The sequence below is a fragment of the Gastrolobium bilobum genome, unplaced genomic scaffold, assembly GCF_033153095.1.
Source record: "Gastrolobium bilobum isolate Gb01-03AN ecotype WA unplaced genomic scaffold, APGP_CSIRO_Gbil_v1 utg73159, whole genome shotgun sequence".
NCBI classification, from domain to species: Eukaryota; Viridiplantae; Streptophyta; class Magnoliopsida; order Fabales; family Fabaceae; genus Gastrolobium; species Gastrolobium bilobum.
In genome coordinates, this window is record NW_026896305.1 from 23,364 (window position 1) to 51,272 (window position 27,909).

A 27,909-nucleotide genomic window follows, 5' to 3' on the forward strand; every position below is an offset into this window, starting at 1 on the left:
GGGTTGCATCCCCAGCTACATCATTATACACGAACTCCTGAAGCTGTCCATCAGATCATAGTCATGGACTCATGGGCCCTAAACGAACTAATCCTAATTAAAAAAATTTCAATTTTCGTTATTCGCTCATTCCAAATTTTCCATTTTCCAATTTTCTTCTTAACACGCTAACCCAAATCCGAAGCTCCTTCCATCTGGGTCTTGAGTGTTCACACTCCAACAATAAACAACACCATCGTCATCAAGCAGTGGTATCTTATCTGTCTCACTTTCTTTCTTTAGTTTTTCTTCCTTGTTTCAAAATATTATGTGTTTTTAAATTGAGAAATGAGAAGAAAATCTCATTCGGTAATTTGCTTTATATGTAATCATCATGTTCTGCCAATTTTGTGCTTCCCATTTCATGATTATATGATATCTTTTAGAGTTTGGTTTCCATTATAAGTTCTGCCCTCTAAAGATTCATTTTTAGGCAACAATGAACGTTGGGTTTTAAATTTGTGCTAATCTGTTATTTTCCATGAAGCTAACCTTTGCAGTTAATTTTTTTTTTTTTTTTTCTAAAAAAAATTCAACAGAAGTTTTTAAATTTATGTTTCAGCTGGAGTTTTCCAGCACGCTTTGGAATGTGCTGTCAATTCCCATGTATTCTGTGGCAGTTTTAAGTTACCAGCCTACCACTCTTTCCATTGTATGTCTTCTTCTGATAATGTTAACTAGCAACATGGAAGAACCTAGTTCATTGTTTTTTTTTTTCTTTTAAGGAACAGAACAACTAGAAATAAAAAGAAAAAAAGATTACAACCTAAATTAAATATGGAATATCAATGAACTTTTATGATTCAGTATCTAGAAGTGTATATAGATTAGAATTGAATCAAACTGATGTCCTAAGAAAAAATACAAAATAAAAAAAAATAAAACCTAGTAAATCAAGTCAAAATAACAAAGACACATTGGAAACAAGTTTAACTATGTGCAAGATAACAAAAACATCTGCTACTCTGAGCCTTCAAAAGGTTTTGTTTTATTAAAATAGGTCTCTCAAACAATATAAATAATGGTTATATGTTATAAAAATTTGATTTGGAACTATGCTAGAATATATCTTGCCAACTTGCACCTACTTGAAAAAGGTTCACCTAAGTATACTTTTCTATAATGCAATTTGTAATGAATTATTAGGCTAGATCACTTTTCTTTTCTTTTCTTTTTTCTTTTTTTTTTCTTTTTTAATATGCAATAGCTGTAATGTATTAGATTTTAGTTTTTTGTTTGCAATGATCATTGAACTTGTTGTATTCAGTATTGGGCCACTTCATTTATGTGGTTATTAGATTGAAATAATGATACGTTTTAGTATCGGCTGTAAAGATTTATTATCATTTCCATATAATGGATGTGGTGTCTGATTGTTACAGTGTGTAATAATAGCTCAGTTTATCCATACTTTGCGTGTGCTAAGTGTTGGCAATGCATTGTAATTCTCTTACAACCAAATAGGTTAGAGTATTAGATAGTTAGATTGGCAGTTAGAGACTGCATCTTCAACTGCTTCTAATAGCTCCTATATATTCCAGAACCTGTCTATAGGTTCAGCATCAATCATAATAACACTACTCAGACTATTCTCTCAATTCTCTCTTAGAATTTGTCTTAATTTCTATCATTTTCTCTGCAACCATAAACTCTATTTCGAACTGCCTAACTAACTTTCTAACACTCTAACCCATTCTTTATAATGAGACCTGTTATATGTTTTAATTGACTCAAACAAATGAGAATGGGGAACTTCGTTTTCTACTTTTGATTACATTGAAATTTTGAATTTCCCAATTGCAATTTTTTTTATATCATTGAACTATAAGAACTTGTTTGTGGTACTTGGTCCATTTGTTATGCCTAGTTGCCTATGTTTTTTTGAAGCATAACTGAAACTCCTCTCTCTATCTTATATATCTGCAATTGCTTATTTTCTTTGCCATATTACGAATGCACTAGAGCATTATATTGGTTTGTTGAGTACATTTTATTTGCCTAGGCTCCTGTTACTAATGTACAGGGCAGAGAACAAATAAATGATACATATATATTTGTCTTACATAATTATAACAGCTTAGAAACTCTATTGGTAATATAGACTACATTTTTATTGTCGTTAGTTATTGCTATTGGTAATTGGTATGCATTTAGGTGCATACACACATTCTGATTGTTAATGCATAGGGCCAGTCCATTTTTTGGGTTTTAATATAGTGGGCCAGCCCTAACCTACATGGCCCTATGGGCTTCTGGCTTTGCATTCCTAGCCCACAGTGGTTTGGGCTTGCCCATATTGACTGCTATTAACTGACTCGGTTTCAGCCATTAATCACTAATCATGTTGTATATTGGCTATTGCATACCAGATAGTTGAAGAAAAGGAAGTTAAGCCAGTTTTTCTTGAGAGAAACCACTGTTTGCAGAATATGAAAGAGGAAGAGTTGAACCGATGTCAGATTCAGGAATGGTACCCAAGGTTCAAATCTGTATCCATCAAGACCTTAATTCATCAACTTCCTGAATCTTTCATCCAGTACCTTCTTGATGACACTGGGCTGTTCCTGTTACCTGTTTCTGTCTTAAATGAAGATGCATTGCCGAATAGAGTTCATAATCCCGACGAGGAAGATTTTGAGGTGTCAGAGGGATCCAGCGATGAAGCAGAAGAACATTCTCCGCCACCTTCTTTTCCAGAACTCGAATTAAAAATTAAGGAATCCATTGAGTCCCTTGGGGGTGCAGTCTTCCCCAAGTTGAATTGGAGTGCCCCAAAAGATTCAGCTTGGATAAGCACTGCCCGCACCCTCCAGTGCACCACTTTCAGTGAGATTGCGCTCTTGTTCCGAGCATCTGACTCATTGGTCCATGACTTGTGCCATGCTTATGATTCCTGCCATGACAAATCTTCATCCAGACCCGTGAATTTCTTCCTCGCCCTCCGGAAATGGTATCCATCCCTTCAGCCAGACATGGAGTTTCGGTGCTTCATACATGAGCAAAAACTAGTCGGAATCTCTCAAAGAGAGGTTACCACTTTTTATCCTGCTCTGCTTGAAAAGAAGAATGGTCTCCTATTGCTGATGCAGGGATTTTTCAACAACTATGTGAGAGCTAGATTTGAGTCAGAAAACTACACATTTGATGTTTACATTACAAAGAATGAGAAAGTTAAGGTTGTGGATTTCAACCCTTGGGGTGGCTTTACATTGCCATTGTTGTTTACATGGGATGAATTAGAGCATATCCAAAGTGAAGATGATGATGTGGAATTTAGAATTGTGGAAGATCGTTGTGCTGTTAGGCCAGGCCTCAAAACAGCAGTTCCATATGATTACTTGGATACAAGCCCAGGGAGTGGTTGGGATCAGTTTCTAAGGAATGCAGATGAAGAGTTGCATAGACAATCCAGGTCTACCGAAGCTGGTGCATGATAATATTAGGTACTGTTTCTCAGTGTTTAAAATCCCGGCTCAACCATCGACTCGGCCGAGGTCAGGGGTCAGGGCTCACGGAGTCACGGGTTCAACCGGGGGGTCAAGGGGTCACTACGCTGACCCGGTTTTCTATATTAAAAATTTATAAATATATATATCCTATATGAAAATATTAAAAACTAAACCACCAATCATCAAAGATCCAAAATATGCTTAACATAATTCACCAATTACAATCACAAGTCAATATTACACAACCTAATTAAAGTATCAAAATACTAAAGTACAAAACTCGTATTCTAATAGGGTCACTATATTGACTCGGTTCTGCCTCTTTTAAGGTCACTGACAAAGGAAAATTTCAAAGAAGTAAGAATGAGTTTTGTTTTCCATCAACGACTGTAAGATTTCATTTGAATGGGTAAAATTCTTTCCTTTTCTAAAAGATTCACGGCAGCAAGGTGAAGATTGAAGACATCTACGCCGCTTGGAGAGAAGAGAATGATTAGATTTTGGTTTGCAAGCATTTTTATTTTATTTTTTTTAATAAAATGACGTTATTTCTTGGAATTTTTTCTGTTTGTTTTGTTTGTTTTATACCGAAGCTGGTGCGTGATAATATTAGGTACGTCTGTTTCTCAATTGAGTAGGTTTTCTTTTCTTTTTTCCTTTTCAAATTTTATTTGGAGCTTTTTGACAAAGAAGGGGGAAGAGACTTGTGTCTAGAAAAGTTCTTTCCAATTGAGGGTGTATTTTTCTGGTAACATTTTAACTTACTAGCTTGCTGTTTCTGCAGTCTAATATTTAATGTTTTTTTTTTAAGATTTAATTACTGTGTTGATGTAGGTAATTTTTTTATTTTTTTATTTTGATACAGATGTATGTAATTTTATGTTATTCATTGTAGTTAGTTTATAAGCTTTTAATTGGACTTTTAACGTTATCAAATATTTAAATTGAGTTCAAATTATCAGGCCTTCAATAGTTTAGTGGAGACTTGGGATATACATGGAGTTGAACTGGCAATTTACTTTGTTTTAGTTCTCTTTCTTAAAGAAATAAGTATTTTAAATTTAAATTTTATGTTAAGTATTATAAATTGAATGATAAATGTTACAAATTAAGTAATAATAGTTAAAAACCTTATTCCTCGAATTGTAATCTCAAAAGATGTAATACGTTAAATCGAGAATGCCGAAGTGGATCTTTTAAATAAAATGTTTTTTCCTTCTAAATCTTTACATATCTCTTCATCAGTGATGAAGGATGAAATTCTAAGTTGATTCCTTGGGCAGACTTTTTAATTGGACTCTAGAATTGCTTCTTTAAATCTTCATTAACGAGATTTTAATTAAAGTTATAATCTTTTTCGAGAAATCGAATCACAAAGACATTGGATGTTTTGAATTGAAACCCGAAGTTTAGAATTGTGAATATTGAATTACAACGGATACCAAAATAGACTTTTGGGAAGTCATACCCTGAACTGAAGAACAAAACATAATCCAATTAAGTAACATCTTCAAAGGTTTTTTTCATCCTTTCTCTCCCTCTCTCATATCTTTAATCAAGTTATCTCCACACACTCTTGAGACGAATCCCTTAAAAACTACAGCAACTAAAAAGCCTAAACAATTTTATTGTCCTGATTTTAAACTTGAATCTTCCTTTAAGAGCACAACTCACTTACCACTGCATATGTTTTTTGTTAATACAAATTTTTGGCATCATTCCTAGTATCCAGGCAGTAAACGTAGCATTACAATAATGGTTACAACTTGCAAGCAAAAAATTACCCGACCGTTCAGATTTCCATTTCTGATAAAATGTGTTGTCAAATCAATTAAATTTGCAACTGCATTGCATAACCAACAGCTTGAAAGCAAATGCTCAAGCAAAATGTGCGTAATGGAAAAAAAAAAAACTCTATTATGCCTTTTGAACACATTATACACCATTTGGGAATTGGGATCATTATATTACAATACATTCCCTTAGTCACAGCAAAGATCAAGGCAAAAGACGGGGAAAATATGTAACCCAACAAAAAAAAGAAGGGAAAACTAGGTTATTCAAATGATGTTATTTTAACCCCTAGAAAAAGGAAAATTAACGTTCAACCACTAGAGAAGAAAGAATGAAGAAACAAATAAGCTCCACATAAGGATAAACTCAGTGCAACCTAGTCAACTCTTCTACTCTTTTGCATAACTCTTCTACAGAAGCACCCACAGCCTGGGAAATTTCATCCATCTTGCTGCGTTTGAGATCAAGAAATGATTCAATTAAATCCCCATCCAGAAAATTTCGAGCATCTACAGTTTTCTTCTCATTGTTAAATGACCTCCATTGCTCATGGCTGAGCCCTCCAACACCCTTAATCACCTTCCTCAAGCTTGATTGAAGCTTCTCTAAGAAGACATATTGCTCATGAGGAAGTGAAGCAATTACCCCAATCACGCCATTAATGGTTCCAAAAATCACAGTGGGAATCTGACCCACCTCAGAATCAGGCATGCGCATAACAAGGGAACCATGACGGAACCGATTGACAAATTCTCCAAGGTGATACTCACCAACCACTTCAAGACGACCCCGTTCTTCATCAGTAGCACCTTCACTATTTTTCCGAACAGTAAAGAGATTGAAACTATTTTCAGCACCAACATATACGTCGTCATCAAGGATTTCAACAGCAGACATCCAATTTGCATTGTAGTCACGAGCTCTCTCCTCAATAGCACCTTCTTCATGCTAATAATAAGGAACAACAACGTATCATTCAGAAAAGAAAATGGAGTACTCGTATAAACTCAGACTACAGAATACCAACTACTCTCATCTTCAAAATCTAATCAGGAGAAGGAACACAATGAAAACAGTTCATGCAAACAAAAATAAAAAACCGAAAGTTCTCTTACCATGTCTTTTAAAAAATGAAGGGGGGGAAATGAAAATACAATGTTGGACAGGTTAAAATTGAAGGCAGTGAAAATTATACGACAATGACTTTTAGCATAAGACAAGCAGAGGCTTACCTTATAAATTAACAAGGAAATTGACTTCATCAGGTCTCCAACTACGATAAAATCTCCTCTAGTTTGCACATATAGCGCTAAGATGTGTCCATGATGTCCACATTCAGACTGTAATTCTCGAGTACCATCCTCCCGGAGCACCCACTTATACAGCTGAATTTTTTGATTAATAGCAGCAAGCAATTTACCGTTAAATGCATTCAAGCAGTATACAGCTCCTTTTGTCTCTTTCTCAGCAATAAGCTGTAGCTTTCCATCTTCAACGGCAAAAACAAGAATTCTCCCCTGCATTTGTTTTTTTAAAAATAGGCAAAGGGTGAAGGATATCAAATCCTTTGACCAGAACAATGCTGAAAAGAATACATATTAGACAACTGCCAACTTACCTTGCTTGGTTCACTTTCCTCTGGCAATACATAGGCAGTTCCAACACAGTAATACACATTATTATCATCAGAGAAAGAGCAGCTAATTATAAAGCAACCATGTTCGTAAGTGTCAAGCGGATAAGTTGATATGAACTCAAAAGTTTGGTCATCCAATAAGCGGACAAAGTGTGTTTCAAATTCTTCAGCACTTGTTGGGTTGTATTTCAAAGTACAAATAGCAAAAGTCCTGGAATGCTCCTGATGGCAGATACGTCGTGCATGCTCCCCAAGTGGGATAGAGCGAATATGAAGTTTCTGTATGTCGTCAATGGTGCCAATAGTAAGCTCACCCTCTTTTGCAATTGCAAGACTGTTTAACATAGGAACACATGGATAATACATCAAAATGTACAAGGCACAGAAACGGAAAAGGATAAATTAACTAATTCTTGGATGTCAAATTAACAAAGATCAATATACCTGTCTGGAAAAGCAGCAGAGTTGAAAGGGCACATGTGACTCACTTCCTTCAGATTCACATTGCTATAAAGTAATTTTTTGTTACTACTATAAATCACAGTTGGCCTATCAGATGCAGCAAATACATGGGTAGTATTCTTGGAAGAGAAAGTCCGTAGTGTGATGGGCTGTGTCCCAAGAGAGACCTTTTTCCTATCTGTTAACTCACCAGTACTTGTGTTCAACAGAAAGTTTAAGAGATGGCCATCACCAAGGGCACATAGCAAGTAAGATATCTGGAGAATAAAATGAAGAATGCAATATACATGAATAGAAATGTTTTGAACTGTGCGAAGATACTAATATTCCTGATTTATTATAATACTCACAACTGCTCACATGTAAAAAAATCCAAAATCCCTAACCTAAAAATTGAACTACATGAAAGGATAATTCCCAATAATAAAACATTTCAGAAACAACATAACTAAGCAGAAGCAGAATTAAAGAAAGCAAATAAGATACTTCCAAGGAAAAACTACAGTTGACTACTGAAAAGAGGATTGAAGCCCAGAAATGTAGTAATTTAATCATTAAGTAACATTAGAGAAGTATTTAACACAATCTGAATTGTAAAAGGATGTAAATATTTCTTGTCTAGTATGTAGCACCCACAATTGCTTGCATGAGTAAAACTAAAAAATTCCTACCCTAAAAATTGAACTACATAAGAGAAAGGAGTATTCCCAATCAAATAAACAATAACTAAACAGAAGCAGAATTTAAAAAATCAAAATATAAGATAGCTCAAGGAAAGCTTACCCCTTCAAAAGCACAAAGAAGAACAGATCGAGGTATTATCTCTCCTCCTAAATGCTCCTTTGTAATGAGATTCAGGTCAGGAAGAGAAAATATTCTAACACTTATGTCAGTCCACATTCCAACTGCTGCCAGATGACTGTGATCAGGGTTTTCACCAATGGGGTTTATGTCTAGGCATGAGATCTCATACTCCAGTTGGGCATGCTTCACTTCTAGCAGTATACCATCTCCAATTTCCAGATAAACTAAATGCCCACCTCCTGTGGCCAACAAAACCTGTATCAAGGTGTAACATTATTATTTTGATAAATCAGTTATAACAGTTATTAATGACTTGACAAAAAGTCGAAATAATAATTTGTATTGTCACAGTAAAGTCCAACTATTGAAATATTCACAAAACTGTAAAAATAAAACGTTGGTTCACAAAACAGAAACAACAAGGAACTTTAAAACTACAAGAATAAACAAAGCTGTCTGGTCTCTTTGCATATCAGAAATTCGAATTCCATTAAAATAACCTTGAGCAGATGCAGAACACCAAAGAGAATCTGTAAACACATCACTTACAAAAAATCCAAACAAACAACAAAAAATATATCATGTGAATATCAATTCAATATTTCTTTGGCTGTTATTAGCATTACATTATGCATTAATGATCCCATGATTTCAATACCCTTTCTTCTAAATAGCAGTAGCAACTACTAGCAGAATAAATTAGAACAGATGCTCAATTCATGATTAAAATTAAGTACTAAGAATACTCATTGATGACCAACTTCCAACATCCTGACAGCTAGGATACATTAAAATCAAAGAGGGGAGCATCTTCATTAGAATTCAAGGGCTTAGCATCCCAACCCATGGCATCAATAATGGACTCAGCCCCTTAATGCTTGATGCAGTTTTGAGAAACTATTAAGTAAAGTTGCACCCTTGCCATCAACCATAACTTTTGGCCTAAAATATCCAACAAAGTATCACCTACAGTTTAAATGATATCATACTCATAAAGCATCAGAATCAAACCTGGGTAGCATTTGCAGTGGCAACGTTAACTGAATAGCCTGATGGTGCATGCCATTCATGTCTGAGTTCTCTAGTTGTAGAACTGACCAATCTTACGGAGCTTGAAGTAACCTGTTATGGTGATTCATCAGCCAATGAAAGGTTGAAACTGGGTGAAAAAAATAAAAAATAAAATAAAATAAAATGGTAGAACACAGCAGAACAATGTTGATATAAGGCATCAACATCAGAGGCATTACTTGGGAGATAAACTGCAAACGTTCAAACGAGACTTATGCTTTCAAAAGAAGCTTCAAGAACATTAGCACATTAAGCATAGTTTTATTTTATTTTGTTTGTTTTTGTCTGATTCAGAATCTCACATCATGAATTTACACATAATATTTGTATTCTATTTACTATAAGATTTATTCTTTTAACCAAGTAAACACACAACGGACAAAATACACACAAAGGTCCTCCAATTCTTAGAGCAGTTTTATCAAATAGAAAAAAAAAAAAAGAGAACAAGAAGAGAAGTTCTTTTTCTATTGATAAATGATAAAGAAGAATTAGACAAGAAACATGAGTACAAAAAAGAAAATATGATTTATAAACATGAAAACAGAAACACAGAAAACATTTATGCATATCTTCCAAAGAAAGCGCACTTAAAACAAAATGTGCAAGCAATAAGAAACCAGTCCTGCCTTGAGTAGGGGGAGCAGAAATAAAATATCCCTTTAATTCATTGAAAGAAAAAGATAAAAGTTTGTAAAATTGATAATAGGAAAGACAAAATATGCACGTTCATGTGCATACATATTTTGACTGCATATAATTTCAGTTTAGATGTCCAGAATATTAAGCAGGCCATTAATGTTCATGGAAAATATATAATACCCTTTTAACGCAACAGGGAACATTTCTTCTTGTTATGCAATTACAAACATGAACAGAGAAATCGTATGAAAGATAGGAAGAAAAAGAACAAATCTTTATGGATAATTTAATATCAATCAAAAAATGAGAAATATCCCCTGCAAGGTTTTGCAGTTACAACTAAACTAATGCTCTGTTTTCTCAATGCCAACAGCTCTCTTTCCTCCCTTCTACCTCTCCTATTTAAGCTAAACCCCTGTCCTTCCAGCCTCTCTACATAACTAACTAATTGTTCTAACTATGATACTATAACACTTGTCAATTGTTATCTGATGTATGGTTAGTTAGTTAAACATTTGGAAATTCCTGTGAATGGGATCCTGTACAAAAATACAATAAATTGATGATGCCCTAAAAGAAAATTAGATTGAATAATGCAAATGGTAAAACAACTCGCATCTATGAATAAAATCTTCAATACAACATCTGTTTTGCTTAATTTTAGTCAGAGATGGAGATGTTAAATTAACAAGAAAAGAATAAACCCATTGTTATAGGGAAATAAGATCAGAACCTACTTGTACAAGTTGATTGTGAATTGCATCATGGCAAAATAATGATTGCACTTGAGAACAGAACCCTTCAATCTCTGTTTCCTCCAGCTCATCCTCGAGATTCATTGCCAAGATTCTTGTTTCACTTATAAAACTCACAACCAGAAAAGTGTCGAAAGGATCATCAGTTGAGGATCTTAGTGCCCACATCCCTTTGATACCTTGAAGTTCAACTGATGCCTACATCACATGAATGCATCAAGAAATTACTACTTTTTAAAACACATGTTATTTAGTTATAAATATTTATTTTTATTTGAGATTTTGTGTCTTGGGTGCGGGGAAGGGAGCTGACCTGTTCATTGATCCCTATTCCATTCCGAACAATGCGAAGAGAACCATCCTTGTAAGCTCCAGAACAAGTTACAACCTGACCTTGACCTTGCCTTTCAAGGTCTACCACACAGAAGTCAACAATTGGCCCCAAATTGACATACCTTTCCAAGAGTTCCACATAAGAACCTTTTGCATCAGGCTGTAGATTCAGCTTTATAAGCTGTATCCCAACCGTCAGAGATTATTAATATGATATATCAAATATGGAATGGAAGTAAAAGTAATTAGAGATGAATATGCCATTATACACTCCAAATTCCTTAAAACAGCATGACCAAAGCAAACAGTGAAGAAAGTACTCCATTTATTGTAAAAGCTACTTTATACAGATTTGTCTTCCTCACAATATAAGATTAGTAGAAAATAAATACATTAATTGAAAACAGTTTGTCTCGACATCATAGCTAAGAAATGGAGGATCCAGTTTCCCAAGAAACCAAATGACCACTATTTGGCTATTTATTCTTATTTTTGTTTTCCCAACTGAAGTCAGGAATAGATTCTCATATATAGCTAGTGCTAAGGAAATTAGATTTTATAAGAATATTAGCAATTCCACCCATCATAAGACGCATAATTTGTTTCCTACATGATTAAAACCACCATGCTCTCCAGACTACATGCAAGCCAGTAGTTGCAAGAGTCAGAAAGTCAGAATTCTCAATAAAATTAAAAAGAAACCTATCCAACACAAGATAAACACTCCATTTCTTATACAAAACTTTCATGCAATCCAGACTAGAGTTCAAAACAATTAGTTGGGGAAGTCAAAAAAATTTGTATAATTGAATTTCATATAAATATGAACTCACAATACAATTTTAAAAGTGATACTGTAGAATATTCTAGAGTTTTCTACTTGTTTCTAGCTACTTGTTCCTTTGAGTAGTGTGATGCCTCTTCGGTTACTGTGTATTTTATTTATTACTTCAACTCCTTAACTACCTTGTAATCTGTATATAAAGATCCCTTTGGGTGTCAATCAATATATGAAAAATACATTTCAGTCTTATATTTCATCATGGTATCAAGAGCAGGTTATCCTATGGTCATCTTGTAAACCTTCACGTTTCCTTCCGTTTTCCATTTTTCACTGTTTATTAAAATAACTCAAAAACCATATCTGGACCCCTCCAATCACGAAACCAAGGCCACCATTGGACTCAGAAGCCATTTCCGAGTCGACCCACGTCAGCCCCGTCGCCGGAAAGTCAGCCACGCGCCGCCACTGCAGAACTGCCTCTCCGGCGCGTGTGAGCCACGCGCCGCCCTGCCGGCCTCCGTTTGTCACGCGACTTTCACAGAACAGCTCGCCTGGCCTTCCTCTTCCTGTTCTGGGGGTTTAAATCACGATTGGAGCACTCTTCTTGTTGGGTCCAGTTGGTTCCTCTTCGTGATTTTTCAGTTCTGAACGATTGGAGTTCCTTTTTTGTTTTTTTTATTTTTTTATTTTGAACAATGGAAGTTGAAAATATTGAGGCTGAGAATAAGCATTCTGAAAAATCATCCGGTAATGTTTCCGGTGTCTTTCCTCTTCCCTATTCTTCGTCTTCCGGAGACAACCCAGCTATACAGATTACTAACCACCGTTTAAACGGTAAGAATTATGAGCAATTTCAGAAGGTGATGTCTCAATCTGCTGAGGCAACTAGTCATGTTGCTCAACAAGGTATGGCATTCCATGTTGATCATAGTAGTCGTTGGATTCTTGATTCGAGAGCTTCTGATCATATGACAGGTAATGCATCCCTGTTTTGTTCTTATACCCCTTATTATCACCAGTCATGAATAAGGACGGTTGATGGTAGTTTCTCTAATATTGCGGGAAAGGGATCCATTAAGCTCTCTGAACATATTACTCTGAATTCTGTCCTTCATGTCCCTTCTCTTACTTGTAACCTTATCTCTATTAGTAAACTTTCCTCTGAATTCCATTGTGTTGCTAAATTCCCTGCCAAAACCTGTGTTTTTCAAGAACAGGATTCGGGGCTGATGATTGGCAGTGCTAGAGAGGAAGAAGGGCTTTACTATTTTGAAGAAGATTCTCATGAAAAGAGATTTTTTGCAAATCACTCTTTATGTTTATCAGACGATTGTAATGATGTTTTGTTGTGGCATCGTCGTTTAGGACACCCAAATTTCTTTTATCTTCAAAAGCTGCTTCCAAACTTATTTATCAACAAAAAACCAAGTTCCTTTTTTTGTGATGATTGTCAGTTTGCAAAACACTCTCGTGTTTCTTATTTCCCTAGAGATTATCATGTTTCGTCTCCATTTACATTGATTCATAGTGATATTTGGGGCCCAGCTCGTGAAAAAAATATATCTGGAACTCGTTGGTTTATTTCCTTTATTGATGATCATTCTAGAGTATGCTGGGTATATCTTCTAAAAGATAAGTCTGAAGCTGCAGCCACTTTTAAAAATTTTCATGCTATGGTACAAACTCAATTCCAGACCTCTATCCAAATCCTGCGAACTGACAACGGTACTGAATATTTTAATTCTGTTCTTGGTGATTACCTAACCAAGCAAGGTATTATCCATCAAAGTTCTTGTCCTAACACCCCTCAACAAAATGGGGTGGCTGAAAGGAAAAATAGACATCTCATTGAAGTTGCTAGAGCCCTCTTGTCTACAATGCATGTCCCTAAATACCTGTGGGGGGAGGCTGTCTTGACTGCCTCATATCTCATCAATCGGATGCCCTCTCGCGTCCTGAATTTTCATTCTCCCATATCTTGCCTTACCCGCTCTTTTCCCTCCTTTCGGGCTCTCTCTTCCCTTCCTCCAAAGTTGTTTGGCTGCGTGGTTTTTGTTCATATTCCTCCACATCAAAGGTCCAAACTTGATCATAAGTATGTTAAATGTGTCTTCATAGGATATCCTCCTAATCAAAAAGGTTACAAGTGCTACTCACCTTCTCTTCGAAAGGTCTTTGTTTCTATGGATGTTACTTTTTGTGAAACACAATCATTTTTTCCCTCGACTTCTCTTCAGGGGGAGTCTATTGGTATAAATGAAGACAAGTCTTGGAATCCAAATAATTCTACTGTCTTACCTTTACCCTTGGAAACATCTGTTGTTTCTTTACCTTTGGAGTCAGGGGGAGTTAATGTACAGGAGACAAGGACAACAATTGTACCAGAGACTGGAGATCCTCCCGGTAAATGGGGAAAATTCTACAGCAGGCGAAAATCTCCTCAAGATCCTCTAGACTGCCAGGATTCTGACCCGAGTCCTAGTTCCAGCAATCCACTTGAGAACACTGGTACAGCTGACCTAGATGTGCCCATTGCCCTTCGAAAAGGTACTAGATCTTGCACTGCTCATCCTATTTCTCATCACATTTCATATGAAAAGTTATCTCCAGGTTTTCGTGCTTTCAACACTATATTAGACGGTACAAAAATACCAAAAAATATCCAAGAGGCACTTAATGACCCTAAATGGAGGGATGCAGTCTTTGAAGAAATGGATGCTCTTAAAAAAAATGGAACTTGGGAGTCCGTGGCACTTCCCAGAGGAAAGAAAACTGTAGGTTGCAAATGGGTGTTCACAATAAAATTTAATGCAGATAACAGCATCAACAAATATAAGGCCAGATTGGTTGCCAAAGGACTTACTCAGACTTATGGGATAGACTATCAGGAGACGTTCGCTCCCGTTGCCAAACTTAACTCTATCTGAGTCTTACTATCACTTGCTGCCAACCTTGATTGGCCCTTGCATCAATTGGACGTAAAGAACGCTTTCTTAAATGGGGACTTACATGAGGAAGTTTACATGGATCCACCACCTGGTTTTGAACAAGGAGATGGTTCTGTATGCATGTTGAAGAAATCTCTTTATGGACTTAAACAATCCCCTAGAGAGTGGTTTGAAAAGTTTACTCGTGTTGTTAAAGAAAGAGGATTTATCCAAGCTCAGACTGATCACACTTTATTTTTTAAACACTCCGATAGTGGCAAAATTGCTATCCTCATTGTTTATGTTGACGACATAATTGTCACAGGTGATGACTGGGAAGAAATAAAATCTTTAAAAGGGGGTTTAGCTAGTCAGTTTGAACTAAAGGATCTTGGATCTCTCAAATATTTCCTTGGAATGGAAGTTGCTCGTAGCAAGGCGGGAATTTCCTTATCTCAGAAGAAATATATTCTAGACCTGCTACAAGAAACAGGTATGCTTGGGTGCAAGCCTGCAGAAACTCCAGTTGAACCCAATATTAAATTGGGAATTGAAGATGGAAAAGATGTTGACAGGGAGCAATACCAAAGGTTGGTAGGGAAGCTGATCTACTTATCTCACACTCGGCCTGATATTGCATTTGCGGTTAGCATGGTTAGCCAATTCATGCATTCTCCTAAGGAAAAACACCTTAGTGCTGTTTATAGAATCCTCAAGTACCTCAAAAACACACCTGGTCGAGGAATGCTCTTTAAAAGGGGACACAAGAGGATGATAGAAATCTATACAGATGCTGATTGGGCTGGCTCTGCTATGGACCGAAGATCCACTTCAGGATATTGTACCTATGTCTGGGGAAATCTTGTGACCTGGAGAAGTAAGAAACAAACTGTTGTTGCCAGAAGCAGTGCAGAAGCAGAATTTCGGGCGCTAGCCCATGGCATTTGTGAAGGAATCTGGTTAAGAAGGCTCCTTGGAGAATTAAAGATATCTTATTCTCTACCTGTGAGACTCTATTGTGATAATAAGGCTGCAGTCAGTATTGCTCAAAATCCTGTACATCATGACAGAACCAAACATGTGGAGGTTGATCGTCATTTTATCAAAGAAAAATTGGAGGGTAGTGTATGTTTGTCATATATACCTACCAAGGAGCAAACAGCCGACATTCTCACCAAAGGATTACACAAACCCATCTTTGAGGATTTAATTAGCAAGTTGGGGATGATCAATATATATCTCCCAACTTGAGGGGGAGTGTAGAATATTCTAGAGTTTTCTACTTGTTTCTAGCTACTTGTTCCTTTGAGTAGTGTGATGCCTCTTCGGTTACTGTGTATTTTATTTATTACTTCAACTCCTTAACTACCTTGTAATCTGTATATAAAGATCCCTTTGGGTGTCAATCAATATATGAAAAATACATTTCAGTCTTATATTTCATCAGATACTCATGTTTATTACCACACCTGTGAATCTCCACAACTTGAACCAATGTAGACAAATGCATTATCGAGATATGATATTGTAGATGCAATAGAAGTCTCCCCAAGAGGCTCAATTTTGAGTCCTGTAACCCTACAAAATAAAAGTAGGTGGCAAACCAGAAGATTCAATAAGTAAAATAATGATCAACCCTTTATTCTTTTTGAAAAAAAAAAAAAGGATCATTTCTTTAACCAACATATTCATCCACAAGAAACAAAAAAAATTAAGCCAAAACAAAGCAAGCAAAGAAGAGATCACGTACTTTTCTTTCTCATGGGTTATTACAAGTAAACTAAGCAACCCAGTATGGTCACCAAGTAAATATCTAGAACCGTCAGGATCAACTCTTCCATAGGCTTTAGTAACTGACTGAGATGCACCCATAAAATATAATTAACAAAAATCCACAAGTTGTGTCTCTTAGATACAATCCGAGAAACTTAAAAAATTCACATCAGAAGATTCAAATGGAAGTAGCAGATAATATTCTATAACATACAGGTCTAATTGGAATAGCTTTAAAAGCTTTATCACTGCAGTACACTACGGTTTCTTCTCCAATAATAAGCACACCGCAAAGAGGTGGAGGAACTGGTATCAATAAATCAGCCCCATTATCAAGATTGCTCTGGGACCATGGACCCTCAACAAAATCTTTATCCTTCAGAGAAACCTCATATGTTTTAACATGACGAGCATCTTTATTGTCCTGTATAGATAGTAGAAACATTGAATACATAAGTTATACAAGAATATGAATACTCCCAGTCATAAACTGAATTTAAAACAGTACAACTATGACATATGGCTCACACAACTCACATACCCTCTTCAAAACCCACTAAAGTCTGTCAAAAAACCGTGTCAACAATTCTAATAGAAATCTGTGCAATGTTGACTCTTCTCTGGCACTTCTAGAACACAAATTACATGTAGAACTTAACATTTTTTCTTCTGGAACACAAATATTTAATATTTTTATTATTTTTAAATTTTTTTATTGAACCCTGGGGCCTGGGTTCATTTATAACATATAAATTTTAAAATCAACGCTGTCAATGATAGGAGCAGAAGTGAAGCCTCTGCCATGATGCCCCAGTATCAGGGCCAGGGAATAGATGTCAACATGGGTAGCAGTGAACCATTGAAGTGGAAGAGATAGAAGCCAAGGAAATATGGACTGATGGCACCATTGGATTAGGCCATAGTTGTGAATTCCGGATAGCAGCGCCAAGCAACAAATCCAGAAAAATGATACAGTGGGATGGCCACTATACTGAAGATTTGTGATAAGATAAATAATTTATACTACACGCGTATAAATACTCAAAAATGAAAAATTACCCACTATTAAAGACATAATTAATATTAATAATCAAAAGTCAGAATCAAGACACACAATCACCATCCATCTAAGGCATAATTAACAAATCAAAAATCAAACAGAGCAAAATGAAGCATAGAAAATAGGCATGGCTGGAAATAGAACAATGGCCAGGAATTTGGCAAAACTGGAAATGCAGCAAATAAAAATGTGTAACAAGTAACAAATTACATGGCCAAATAAGAACACAATAGTGAAAAAGTAATAAGTATAATCAAATAAAAAGGAACGAATCTTTTTTTGAAGAAAAAAGTGAGGAAGAAACTAGGAACAAGGAAGCTGTGCGAAACAGAGGTGACAGAAAGAAGACCTGAAAAAAGGAAAGTGCTACCCCAAAAGAGATGCATTTGGCTGCAGAATGCTTTGGTATTATTGTTGATTTTCCAATGCCAATACAACATTGAGAGGGAGAGTGAGAATGATAAAGTTTCATAATTTCATTCTTCTGCCAATGATCATTCTGGGGATGACTTTTCTACCCATTGACCACTGGTGACTTCTCTTCCCTTTGACGATCATTCCAATAGTGACTTACATTTGCTGCGACTGACACTAGTGCCCCAAATTTTACAAGTTTATTGGATCTCTAAGTTTTCTTTCTATTTGAAGCATCCAAATACTACATTTTGGAGAAGTTTTAGTTCTTGTTGTGCATAAAATTGTTTACCAAGAAATTTTTGCTCAGCATATTTCAAGTAGTCTTTTCTTCCTTAATCATGCAATATTCAAACTAGCTCTTTAGGTTGATGATAATTGCAACCGTCCTATTGAGTTATCTTTCCGACAATGCTTGTCTCTCCAGCATATCCAACACCCTTGAGTTGTCTCTCAACCACGTTTCATTGAGCCAACTTTTTTATTTTCTTTTCAAAGTGTTCATTGGTAAAAAGCTTAAAACTTAAAAAGTTTTAGCTTATGTGGAAATGCTAGAATATGTCCAGAATATTTTGAGTTATTTAGAATATCTTAGCATATCTTTAGAATATATTTGTATAATCCAAGAATATCTTTAGGATATATTGTAGAATCAATTACTCATCTAATTGCTGAAGCAATCTTTGGAGTTATTCCTTATTTATTATGTTTCATGATTTGCTTCCTTATTTGATTAGGTCAGTCACCTTATTGTATTAGTATAAATAGGACCATTGGTTTGTCTTTTGTATCACAATTAATATACACGAGAGAATATCACTGAAAGTTTCCTTCCACTCTTTTCCTCCTGTGCTTAAAACCCTACAATTTCAACAACATAACTCTTTCTCAAAACAAGTTCAAGGGCAAAGAGATACTCTTAAAGATGCCAGCATTGTGCTCCAACAAACCAAAGGAATACTTAAATTGCATGCTGACAGTCTATTACAATTTTGGTCTCCTTATAGGGAGTTTTAGAATTGCAAATGGGTTTAGCATAGAGGAATTTCTGTATATTTGAAGAATAGCAAGGGAAATGTAAATCTTGTTGAGAACTGTTTTCTATATGACGGACTTAAACTCAAGAGGAAGTTCTCAATTTCCAAATAGGTTTACTGCTGAAAAGTTTTTGCTTGTTTGGAGAGGAAATGGAAGGAGTTATTGATAAGTGTCCAAGACACTACGTTTTTATGGTTAAAAAGAGTTCAACTAATAATTAAAATAATTAGAAATATAGTGTTAAATAATAAAATAATAAAAGAGAGTAAATTGCCAACAAAAAGATAAGATTCTAATATTTGTTATTGTTTCAGGTTGTTTGAGAAAAGAATAACAAAATACTAACTTGATAACGACCAAAGCTGTTGCAATCCGGAGATATGAAGCAAAAATAAGGAAATAAATAAAAAGAAATTATTTTGGTCAAGCTCGCTTCACTCCTCGCTCAAGCAAGCAAGTGAGTGAGCAAAGAGAAGAATTAGGCTCGCTCCACTGCTCGCTTCAGCGAGCAAGTGAGCGAGCTGGCTTGCTATACTCCTCGCTCAAGCGAGTGAGTAAGCGAAGAGAAGAAAATGCTCGCTAAGCACCTCGCTTCAGCGAGCTCCTCAGCGAGCGTGTCCAAAAATTGAAGCCCACATTTTCTCTTTAAATACAATGCGATCAAAGCCATAAAGGAAGACATTCTCGAGCGCGAAAGAAGTCAGAGACAAACACGAAGGCAGGAGCGGAAGAGGAACGCTGGAGCAATGCAGAGGAGAAGGGAGGAATCCAATCTGCATCATTGATCGTCTTCCTTAATCAAGTTTCATCATGAACTTTATTTATTTTCCAGTTTATTTTAATTCTGTCTTTATAATTATGCAGTTATAAGAACACTCCCCAGAAGAGTCAAGAATCGTTACTCTTCTATCCATTTTAGGAAATAAATGCAAAAACTAAAGCAAGAGCAAGAGGTGTCTTAATTCCCCCATGATTCCCTTACAATACAAGGAAGTGAAGAAAAGAAGAAAAAAAATAGCAAAACACAATAACAGATCTCACAACGTATTTATGACTGAATACTCTTCTAAGCAGTACAATAAATTAGAAACCTGGTAAAGAACCGCAATTGTTGGTTTTGAACAACCAAAAAGAAACTTGATATCCAAAACTTGGAGCTCCTCAAGCCTGAAAGAAAATGCATCATTATTTTTATAAACTAAAATGTATCAGAAAATGAACCATAAAGGAAAGGCTAAGTTGGCAAAATTACAAGAAAGAAATATGGTCAAAATGTTTTCAGTTTAGGAACATTACTCACTCAAGTTGTCAACCATGTTTAAATGATTGGTTTATTAGTTACCATTTCAGTGGATAACTCATCCTAAATTAGAAACATTATTACCAAGAATTCCTTTTTATTCTCACTTAAAATATTGAGCATGATATGTATTCATGAAGTAACACACAGGATATATCTATTGTGAATTGTGAGATACAAATCAGAGCCATTCCCACGCTTGCACTTAAAATCTTAAGCTTTATGGATAATTAGTTCCTTGACATCTATTACTACCAGTACAAATCATTGTCAAAATTATCACCAAGCTATATGCAATGATCTTCTGCTTAAGTCAATTACATCACTATAAACCTTATAGAAGGAATTTCATTCAAGAGAAAACAAAAAAGATTCAACGAGGGTGATAAGAAATCCTACAAAACTGATAAAGCTAAATACCACAAAAAGGGGACTACTGTGCAAAAAGGCTTGGCTTCACAATTTCTCTGCAAAGCCAAGATAGCAACACCCATGAAGCAGCCAAGAGCAGAAGTAAAAATGTTACTCTATCCCAAATCAAACATGAAGACAAAGAAACCATCTTGAACAAAACATGGAGACATGGAAACCCTCTTAAACTTACGAGCATCCCTCACCAACCAAACACAACAAAGGACTGCATGAAATGCAAACAACCATAAAATCTTTTTCTCCTTGTTTTTACCAATAACTTTATAAACATACTTCAAAAATTGCTCAAACAGAGAGACACTCCCAGTGCTCTCCTATCATTCCAAAAGCTTGTTCCAAAGGAAAATTGCCATCTTACTGTACAAGTTTTTTACTTACTAGTTTCTCTACCAATAATCTCTAGTGCAACGGAAGTCCCAAATTTAAACAATGATCTTGAATAAAATATAAACAGCCAAGGAGCAAGTTAGTCAATGTAGTGATGAAACAAGTGAAGAAAAGCCTCAAGAAAACAGACATTTCCCATCCAAATGTCCTCCCAAAATTTGAGAAGAGTATCATCATCCAAAATAAAAGAAACCAGTGGTCTAAAAGGAACATAAGGACAAGCAGTAGCAATGGTCGCATGATTGGCATCCCACCCATTCTGGTCAAGACCTTAATTTCGCCACATTACTTAGTGCCAAAAAGAACTAGTCTCCAAAAGAAAGGGCTAAAGCTATATAGCCACTGATGGAACCCAAATTTACAACATTGAATTTATTGAATCAATCGAGGCATAGCCTCTTTTTACAAATACTAATACAAGAACAAGACACCAAAAGATCCCAACTTACCCTTAGAACCAACTACCCTAGGCTCTGAGATCCCCAAATCCCCAATATTCACTCAATGCATGCACACCTCACTCCAGAATATTCTAGAAAAATTCTGAAACTAACTCACTCTTTTCAGGCCTATCAATACTCCCCCTCCAACACCTTGTCCTCAAGGTGAAGAAAGAGGACAAGTAATGTGAGAGAATTTCCACCCAGATCCCATTGCTTGAAGTATATTGGTCCAATTGATAGCTTCTATTCTACGGGCATACTTGACAAGGAGAGAAGCATGTCACAGTAAACCCCTTTGCTCTGGAACCTATAGCCATCTCCAACTTCAACCGGGTATGTCTTCTGATGGAACCAGAAAAATAACATTGAAATTATAGAGATAATGGAGGCTATGCCTCTTTTACATACACTAATATGCAGAAAATAAACCCCAAGAAAGCCTCAACTCCCCCTCAAACCAAACACCTAGGCTCAAGAGTTCCCTAGAGGTCTCTCAATTTCCCCACTAAACAAGTCTGAATACATGCATAATAGAGACATCACCCTAAACTTCTATATATACTAATTCTAAGATATTAATGGGCTTGGATTATTTATTATGGGCCCATCAATACTCCCCTTCAAAATTCACCTTGTCCTCAAGGTGAAGAAAGAGGATAGGTAAGTGAGATAAATTTCCACCGGGGTCCCATATTTTGAAGCCTCTTGACCCAGTTATACTTGAGGAAAAGGAACCACCATTGGAGTACCCACCCAAGAACTCAGCTTGCCATTCAATAAACTCTTGACTTGATTTGATCAATTTATTCGACTCAATAAATATATGCTCCTTCCATTCAGTTTTAAATAACTTGTGCTCCACTGTCTCTTCCGCAAATGTTTGAACTGCATCTTGTTTTTTTGCCCTCTTCTCCGGCATAAGTCGCCGGAATCTTGCTTCCTGCCACTCGCCGGCGTACGTCCCTCCTGTCACGCCACCATGCGAAGACTGGGTCACAGTGCCTCGGCTATTAACGATTTGCATGCTGCCGCCCTGCATGTAGCCCATCGGGTTGGGCAGCCACCATTCCGCCATCTCCTCCAGCGACCGTCGTCGGAAACGCGCGCCTCCCCCATCATTGCCCCCTTCTGACGTTGCCCTCTCATTTGTGTTTTGCCCTAAAATTCTCCCTGTTTTAGCTTGTCTTTGACTTAGGCCCATATTGTATGAGATACACCCCCTATAACTGGACCCTCTTTGGAAGTTATTGGGCCCTTGCTGCTGATTTAAGCCCACACTAGTACTTCCTTCAATTTTATTGCCAGAAACCAACAATTGTTTTAACAACAACCTGCCAATTTCTGATGGAATACTTCCAGTCACGTTATTCTCCCTTAAATCCAATAACTCCAGCATGTCTAGATCTCCAAGGTCTTTGGGCCTTCTCTGGTTCACATGAGGTCCCAAATGGTTTCCCCCCCACAGCCCATTATTTTCTTTTATGAAATTCCCATCATGTCTTCCCTTGCTGATTAATGGGCCTTGCCCATAGCTTCCCTCACTAGAAGCCCAATTAGTATGTGCAAGCCTAGTGTGGAGGCTATCCCCAAATCCTGACCCGTAATTTGATCGCCTCAACGATACTCCGATCTGTTCTCGTCTCTTCTCCCTTTCTTCCTCCTTGGTCAGTGATCTTCTCCGGTGAGCAGCAAAGTCGATGGCCTGAGCTCCTTGTGCCGCTGTCCTTGCCACCGTTCGTGATCGCTGCCACTGTTCGCGCTCAGTCTCTGTGTTGATTCCAGATCTGTGCGCGCATCGTCTCCCTATTCCAGATCTGACTTGGTCTTCTTCAACCTCTGATTTTTCCTCTTCATGCGATTCTTCTTCTTTCTCTTTGCCTTCCTTGATTTGTTCCTTTGCTACTTTATCACCATCAATTGCTGGATCTGATTCTCCATCATCTACCAATAAAATTTCCGGTAAATATTTCTCTATGAACGCCTTCTCAAACTTCTTCAGGTTTGCGGTAAGATTCAACCACTTCCAACCTTGATACCAATTGAACGCACTCCCTCTTAGCCCTCTCACCGTTTCCCTATATTTTTTATCTTCATTGATTCCTTCGATCTGGAAATATTGTTCCAAATCGATCAGCCATCCCCAAGCATCATCTCTTTCTTCTCCAAAGAATTTTGGAACATCAGTAAATCTGAATTTCATTTCTCTTTTCTTTTTCTTTTTTTTTTTTTTTTTTTTTTTTTTTGGATTTGGACCAGAAAGCACTCCCTAGATCGGAAATGCTCTGATACCAAATTGATGGAACCAGAAAAGTAACATTGAAATTATAGAGATAATGGAGGCTATGCCTCTTTTACATACACTAATATGCAGAAAATAAACCCCAAGAAAGCCTCAACTCCCCCTCAAACCAAACACCTAGGCTCAAGAGTTCCCTAGAGGTCTCTCAATTTCCCCACTAAACAAGTCTGAATACATGCATAATAGAGACATCACCCTAAACTTCTATATATACTAATTCTAAGATATTAATGGGCTTGGATTATTTATTATGGGCCCATCATCTTCTTATCATCCACTTTAAGCTTCAGCTCATCTGCCACTTGCATCGCCACAAAATTATGCAAAGCACCTGTATCTACCAAGACCGCTACTCTTGTCCATGAGAAACTAAGGCATCAAGATATTCTCCAGGGAGCTGATACTTTATTACATGAGCTTCATAATATATTGATGATGTTTTCTGCATAAGCTCCTACCAACGCATATCCTTTATTATACTAATAATATGTGTTTCACCCCCAACATATCTAAGCTTTCCATCATTGGGACATGGTAATATTCTACCACCAAAGCTACATAGAACCTTCATCTTCATTGATGAGCTGTCAGAACCTCCAGAAGAGGCACGACGATGAAGGACTCAGCTATTGTCTTGATTAGATGTAGTTTTAGTAATTGATCGAGTTGATCCATAATTATTTGTCCTGCTGTAGAGAAGAATTCCTTCTTTCAAGCTCTTTTGGACCTTTTTCAACCTTTGAGAGCACAGAAATATCTGACCTATTTTCAGACCATGCAATGTGCATGGCCTAAAATCCCTTTCAATTCCACGTACCTTGTTCAATAATTGGGATCAGCGACAATATTTAGAAAGGCAGGATTCCTAAGATTCACACTCAAGCACATAGCCAACTCATCTTCTCCAGTTGCGTGCGCCACCACCTCGTCGTCCCCATTTTCGCTTTTGACTCCCTCTCCTATCATTAGGTGGAGTAGTGGGTTACTGCACACATGGTTTGCAGACAAGGGTGCATCATATCTGAAGCGTAGGTAGAGTTGCCTTGTCCCTCTGCATTCTCAGCTGTGGCTTGATCTAGGGTCTAAGAGATCCCCATGAACCACTAAAAAAGACCCTTCCCAAGCTCACCCTTAGAACCAACACACCTAGGCTCTAAGAGATCCCCAAATCCTCAATATTCACTCAATACATAGATGCCTAACTCCACTCATTCCCCCTCCTTTTATCCTATCCTCTAAAGAATATTCTAGAAAAATCCCCAAACTAACTAACTAACTCTTTTCAGGCTCATCAGTCACTAAAGAAATGTTTTCTTAGACGCCAAATTCCCAAGCCAGAACCTTCATTCTTGACGATCTCTTCTCTGTTTTCCCAAACCTGACTATATAAAATCCCTCATGATTTTCTCTACTCTTTAGGACATGCCCGCTGGGATTCAAAAAAGCAAGAGATAGTAGAATGGATTACTAGCCAAACAGGTTTATATAAGACATAAGAATAATCCAAACATTCAATCAGTAAAAAAAAAACCACTCTTCCATATATCTAAGCACTAGGAAATCTTATGAATCACAGGATCCCAAAAGAAGTTAAGGATTACCACCCAATGGAAATCACAAAAGAACCTAACAACCAGCCACAGACCCAAAGACAGAAAGAACCCCATATATGCATTCAAACAAGCCAAACTTCTTTGGTTAACCTTTAAACTTGAAAGAGCCTCAAAGAACTTATTAATAGAAAGAAGTAAGAACACCCACAAAGGTATCACTATTATCCTCTAGAAAGAGAATTGCATCTTCAGCAAATATAACGCGCAAGACCATAACCCCTGAACCGACATTTAATTATTTATTTCAAGTCAAATGGTTGGGAAACCTTATTTTTCATTAGGCTTCGAATATCTTTGCCCAAGAAAAAACATTCATGAAAAATAACAAATCTATCTTGGTAGAGAAGACTTGAGAGTGGATAACTGAAACTCGCTGTCTCATAGTTGCTACAGTTATGCATCCCTAGTGATGGCTAAATTGTAAATAGAAGCCAAAATGGGTAGACAATTAAAAGAATAATAGTATTACCTAATATTAAATGCTTCTTTGAGCTGTCCCCTGTTGTCAAATGGAATGACCTGGTGTAGAGCAACAAACAGAAAAATCAATCTGATAGTTTAACAAGATAGTGAAAGCCAAGACTTATTCATCAATTTAATCTAATATTTTTACACTCTTCAAAGATGTTACGTACTTTAAACAACCCATCATACAAGTGGAGTCCAATCAGTCTGCAATCAGGATCAATAATACCAATCTGCAAAAAGAGAATACATTAACAGGTAAAATGCACTGCACGACTCTTGCATAGACTAGATGAAACATTAATGTTACTGAAAATATCATAATGTCATATGAACATAATAAATACCCAAAATTCTAATTAGATAGAAGTGAAACACAATTCAAATACCTGACCATTATCTGTAGGGCGTCCAATACGATCAGAAACATCCCCCATTGCCCTGAATGACAATGACACATAAAATTAAGTAAATAAACAGGATAAACATTACTGCTCTCACTAGGAAAATAGATGTCTAATGGGCCACTTCTAGCAGACAATTCACAGTCGAGCCATTGAGGTGGTATTATTAACACCTTTTACAATAGATAATAAACGCATTAATGAATTCACAATGACGTAATAACAGCCACATGAAAATTAACCATCAGTTGAGTGTTGATATGGGCTCGTGCTATGCGTAGGGTCCACGGAAGGTTCAGACCCATTGTGTGAATTTACATAGGCAGCCTTAACTTGCTTTTTGCAAGAGGTCGATTACATGAATCGAACACAAGACAACACCAACTGTTATGCCAAGGTTTCACTTCATGAAAAATATTAATTTCAGAACTTACGCAGAAAAGACAAAAAAAACAAGTAAATCCATGCCAAAGGAAAGAATAGCTCTTTATCTCATGCATTACCTAGTGACAAGCTCAGAAGTCTCAGGATCCCATTGAAGAACACAGAATTTGTATCTTTCAGTTGCAATAAACAAAAAATCTTGCGCTTCACCCTGTTTCACCCACGCACGCACATTCACACACAAAAGCATAAGCAATCTTTATGTAAGAAGAAAACAAAAGCATGAACCACAAACTCAAGAGATATAGATTTTTTTTCATTTTTATCTCACATGAGGGCGGAATAGTTCGAGTGTGGCAATTCTTCCATAGATAGGCACATCCAACATAGGCTACGAAATAGAAAAATTTCACAGTTATCTCATTCCATTGCATAAATAAATATCCAAAAAATTAACAAAAACATGTTGAAATAGAACAAGGTAAAGAAAGTAAAAGCTCAACACATTATTCCCCAATTTCAAAGCTAAGAAGCATCACCAGAATGATGATTTAAACGATGCGTTTTGTGTGACAGTGTTGTAGCACACGGAAAAAACAACAACAACAAAATTGTAAAAGGATGATAGGTACCTGCAAGCCCTGAGGAGTGAGCAAATGAATCTCGATGCGTGTGCATTTTCTGTATTCAAAAAATAAAAAATAAAAATAAAAATTGAATTGCTCAAAGAGAGGCAAAACGCTAATGAATAAAGCGTGAGTAAAATAAAGAGTGAAAGAGTGTGATTAATTTACGCAAGGATGAGATTGAGGTCTTGAGGTGATGTGAAATTGCCGACGCATGAATGAGTGACGTTGGTGGGTTTGTGAGCAGTGACCACGTAGTTCCATATACTCATCTTCTCTATTCTCTCTTCTCTACAGTTTCTGAGTTTCTCACTCTTTTGTTTCCAAGCTCTCTCTCACAGAGGAACAACACGTATTTATTTTGTACATACGCCGCTTAATGCTGAAGCGCTTCCTCGCTTTGCCCTTGCTTCTTTTTCTTTTTTTGTATTAATTTTATGTGCTTTCGTCACGGCTAATGTGCTTTGTTGATATCATAATTCATAAATATCAGATTTTGTCCTGATTTTTTTAAAGTAAAAGAAATCGCTTCATTAATTACAATTTGATATCTCTCTTATTATTAAATTGTAATT

The 27,909-nt window shown here is 36.5% G+C and overlaps 2 protein-coding genes across 3 annotated transcripts; one reads left to right on the top strand and one right to left on the bottom strand.

Moving 5' to 3' along the window:
- The first annotated feature begins 63 nt into the window (after positions 1-63).
- LOC133298803 (uncharacterized) lies at positions 64-4,247 on the top strand. Its single transcript, XM_061498158.1, has 2 exons — positions 64-251; positions 2,409-4,247. Exon 2 carries the CDS (start codon positions 2,469-2,471, stop codon positions 3,471-3,473), a length of 1,005 nt encoding a protein of 334 aa, XP_061354142.1. The 5' UTR covers positions 64-251; positions 2,409-2,468; the 3' UTR covers positions 3,474-4,247.
- A 1,122-nt stretch (positions 4,248-5,369) lies between these two features.
- Positions 5,370-27,656, bottom strand: LOC133298793 (DNA damage-binding protein 1a-like). 2 transcript variants are annotated; one of them, XM_061498140.1, is made up of 19 exons: positions 27,503-27,656; positions 27,341-27,389; positions 27,040-27,099; positions 26,828-26,919; positions 26,310-26,361; positions 26,091-26,153; positions 25,925-25,974; positions 20,073-20,148; positions 16,684-16,893; positions 16,447-16,553; positions 16,166-16,274; positions 10,966-11,166; positions 10,635-10,850; positions 9,196-9,306; positions 8,164-8,439; positions 7,363-7,637; positions 6,901-7,252; positions 6,515-6,799; positions 5,370-6,230 (listed from the first exon to the last, which is right to left on the bottom strand). In XM_061498140.1, the coding sequence occupies exons 1-19, from the start codon at positions 27,604-27,606 to the stop codon at positions 5,649-5,651; spliced, it is 3,270 nt and encodes a 1,089-aa protein (XP_061354124.1). In that variant the 5' UTR covers positions 27,607-27,656; the 3' UTR covers positions 5,370-5,648. The 2 variants fall into 2 exon arrangements, with proteins under 2 accessions (XP_061354124.1, XP_061354125.1); XM_061498141.1 differs by lacking the exon at positions 26,091-26,153.
- Between the last annotated feature and the right edge of the window lie 253 nt (positions 27,657-27,909).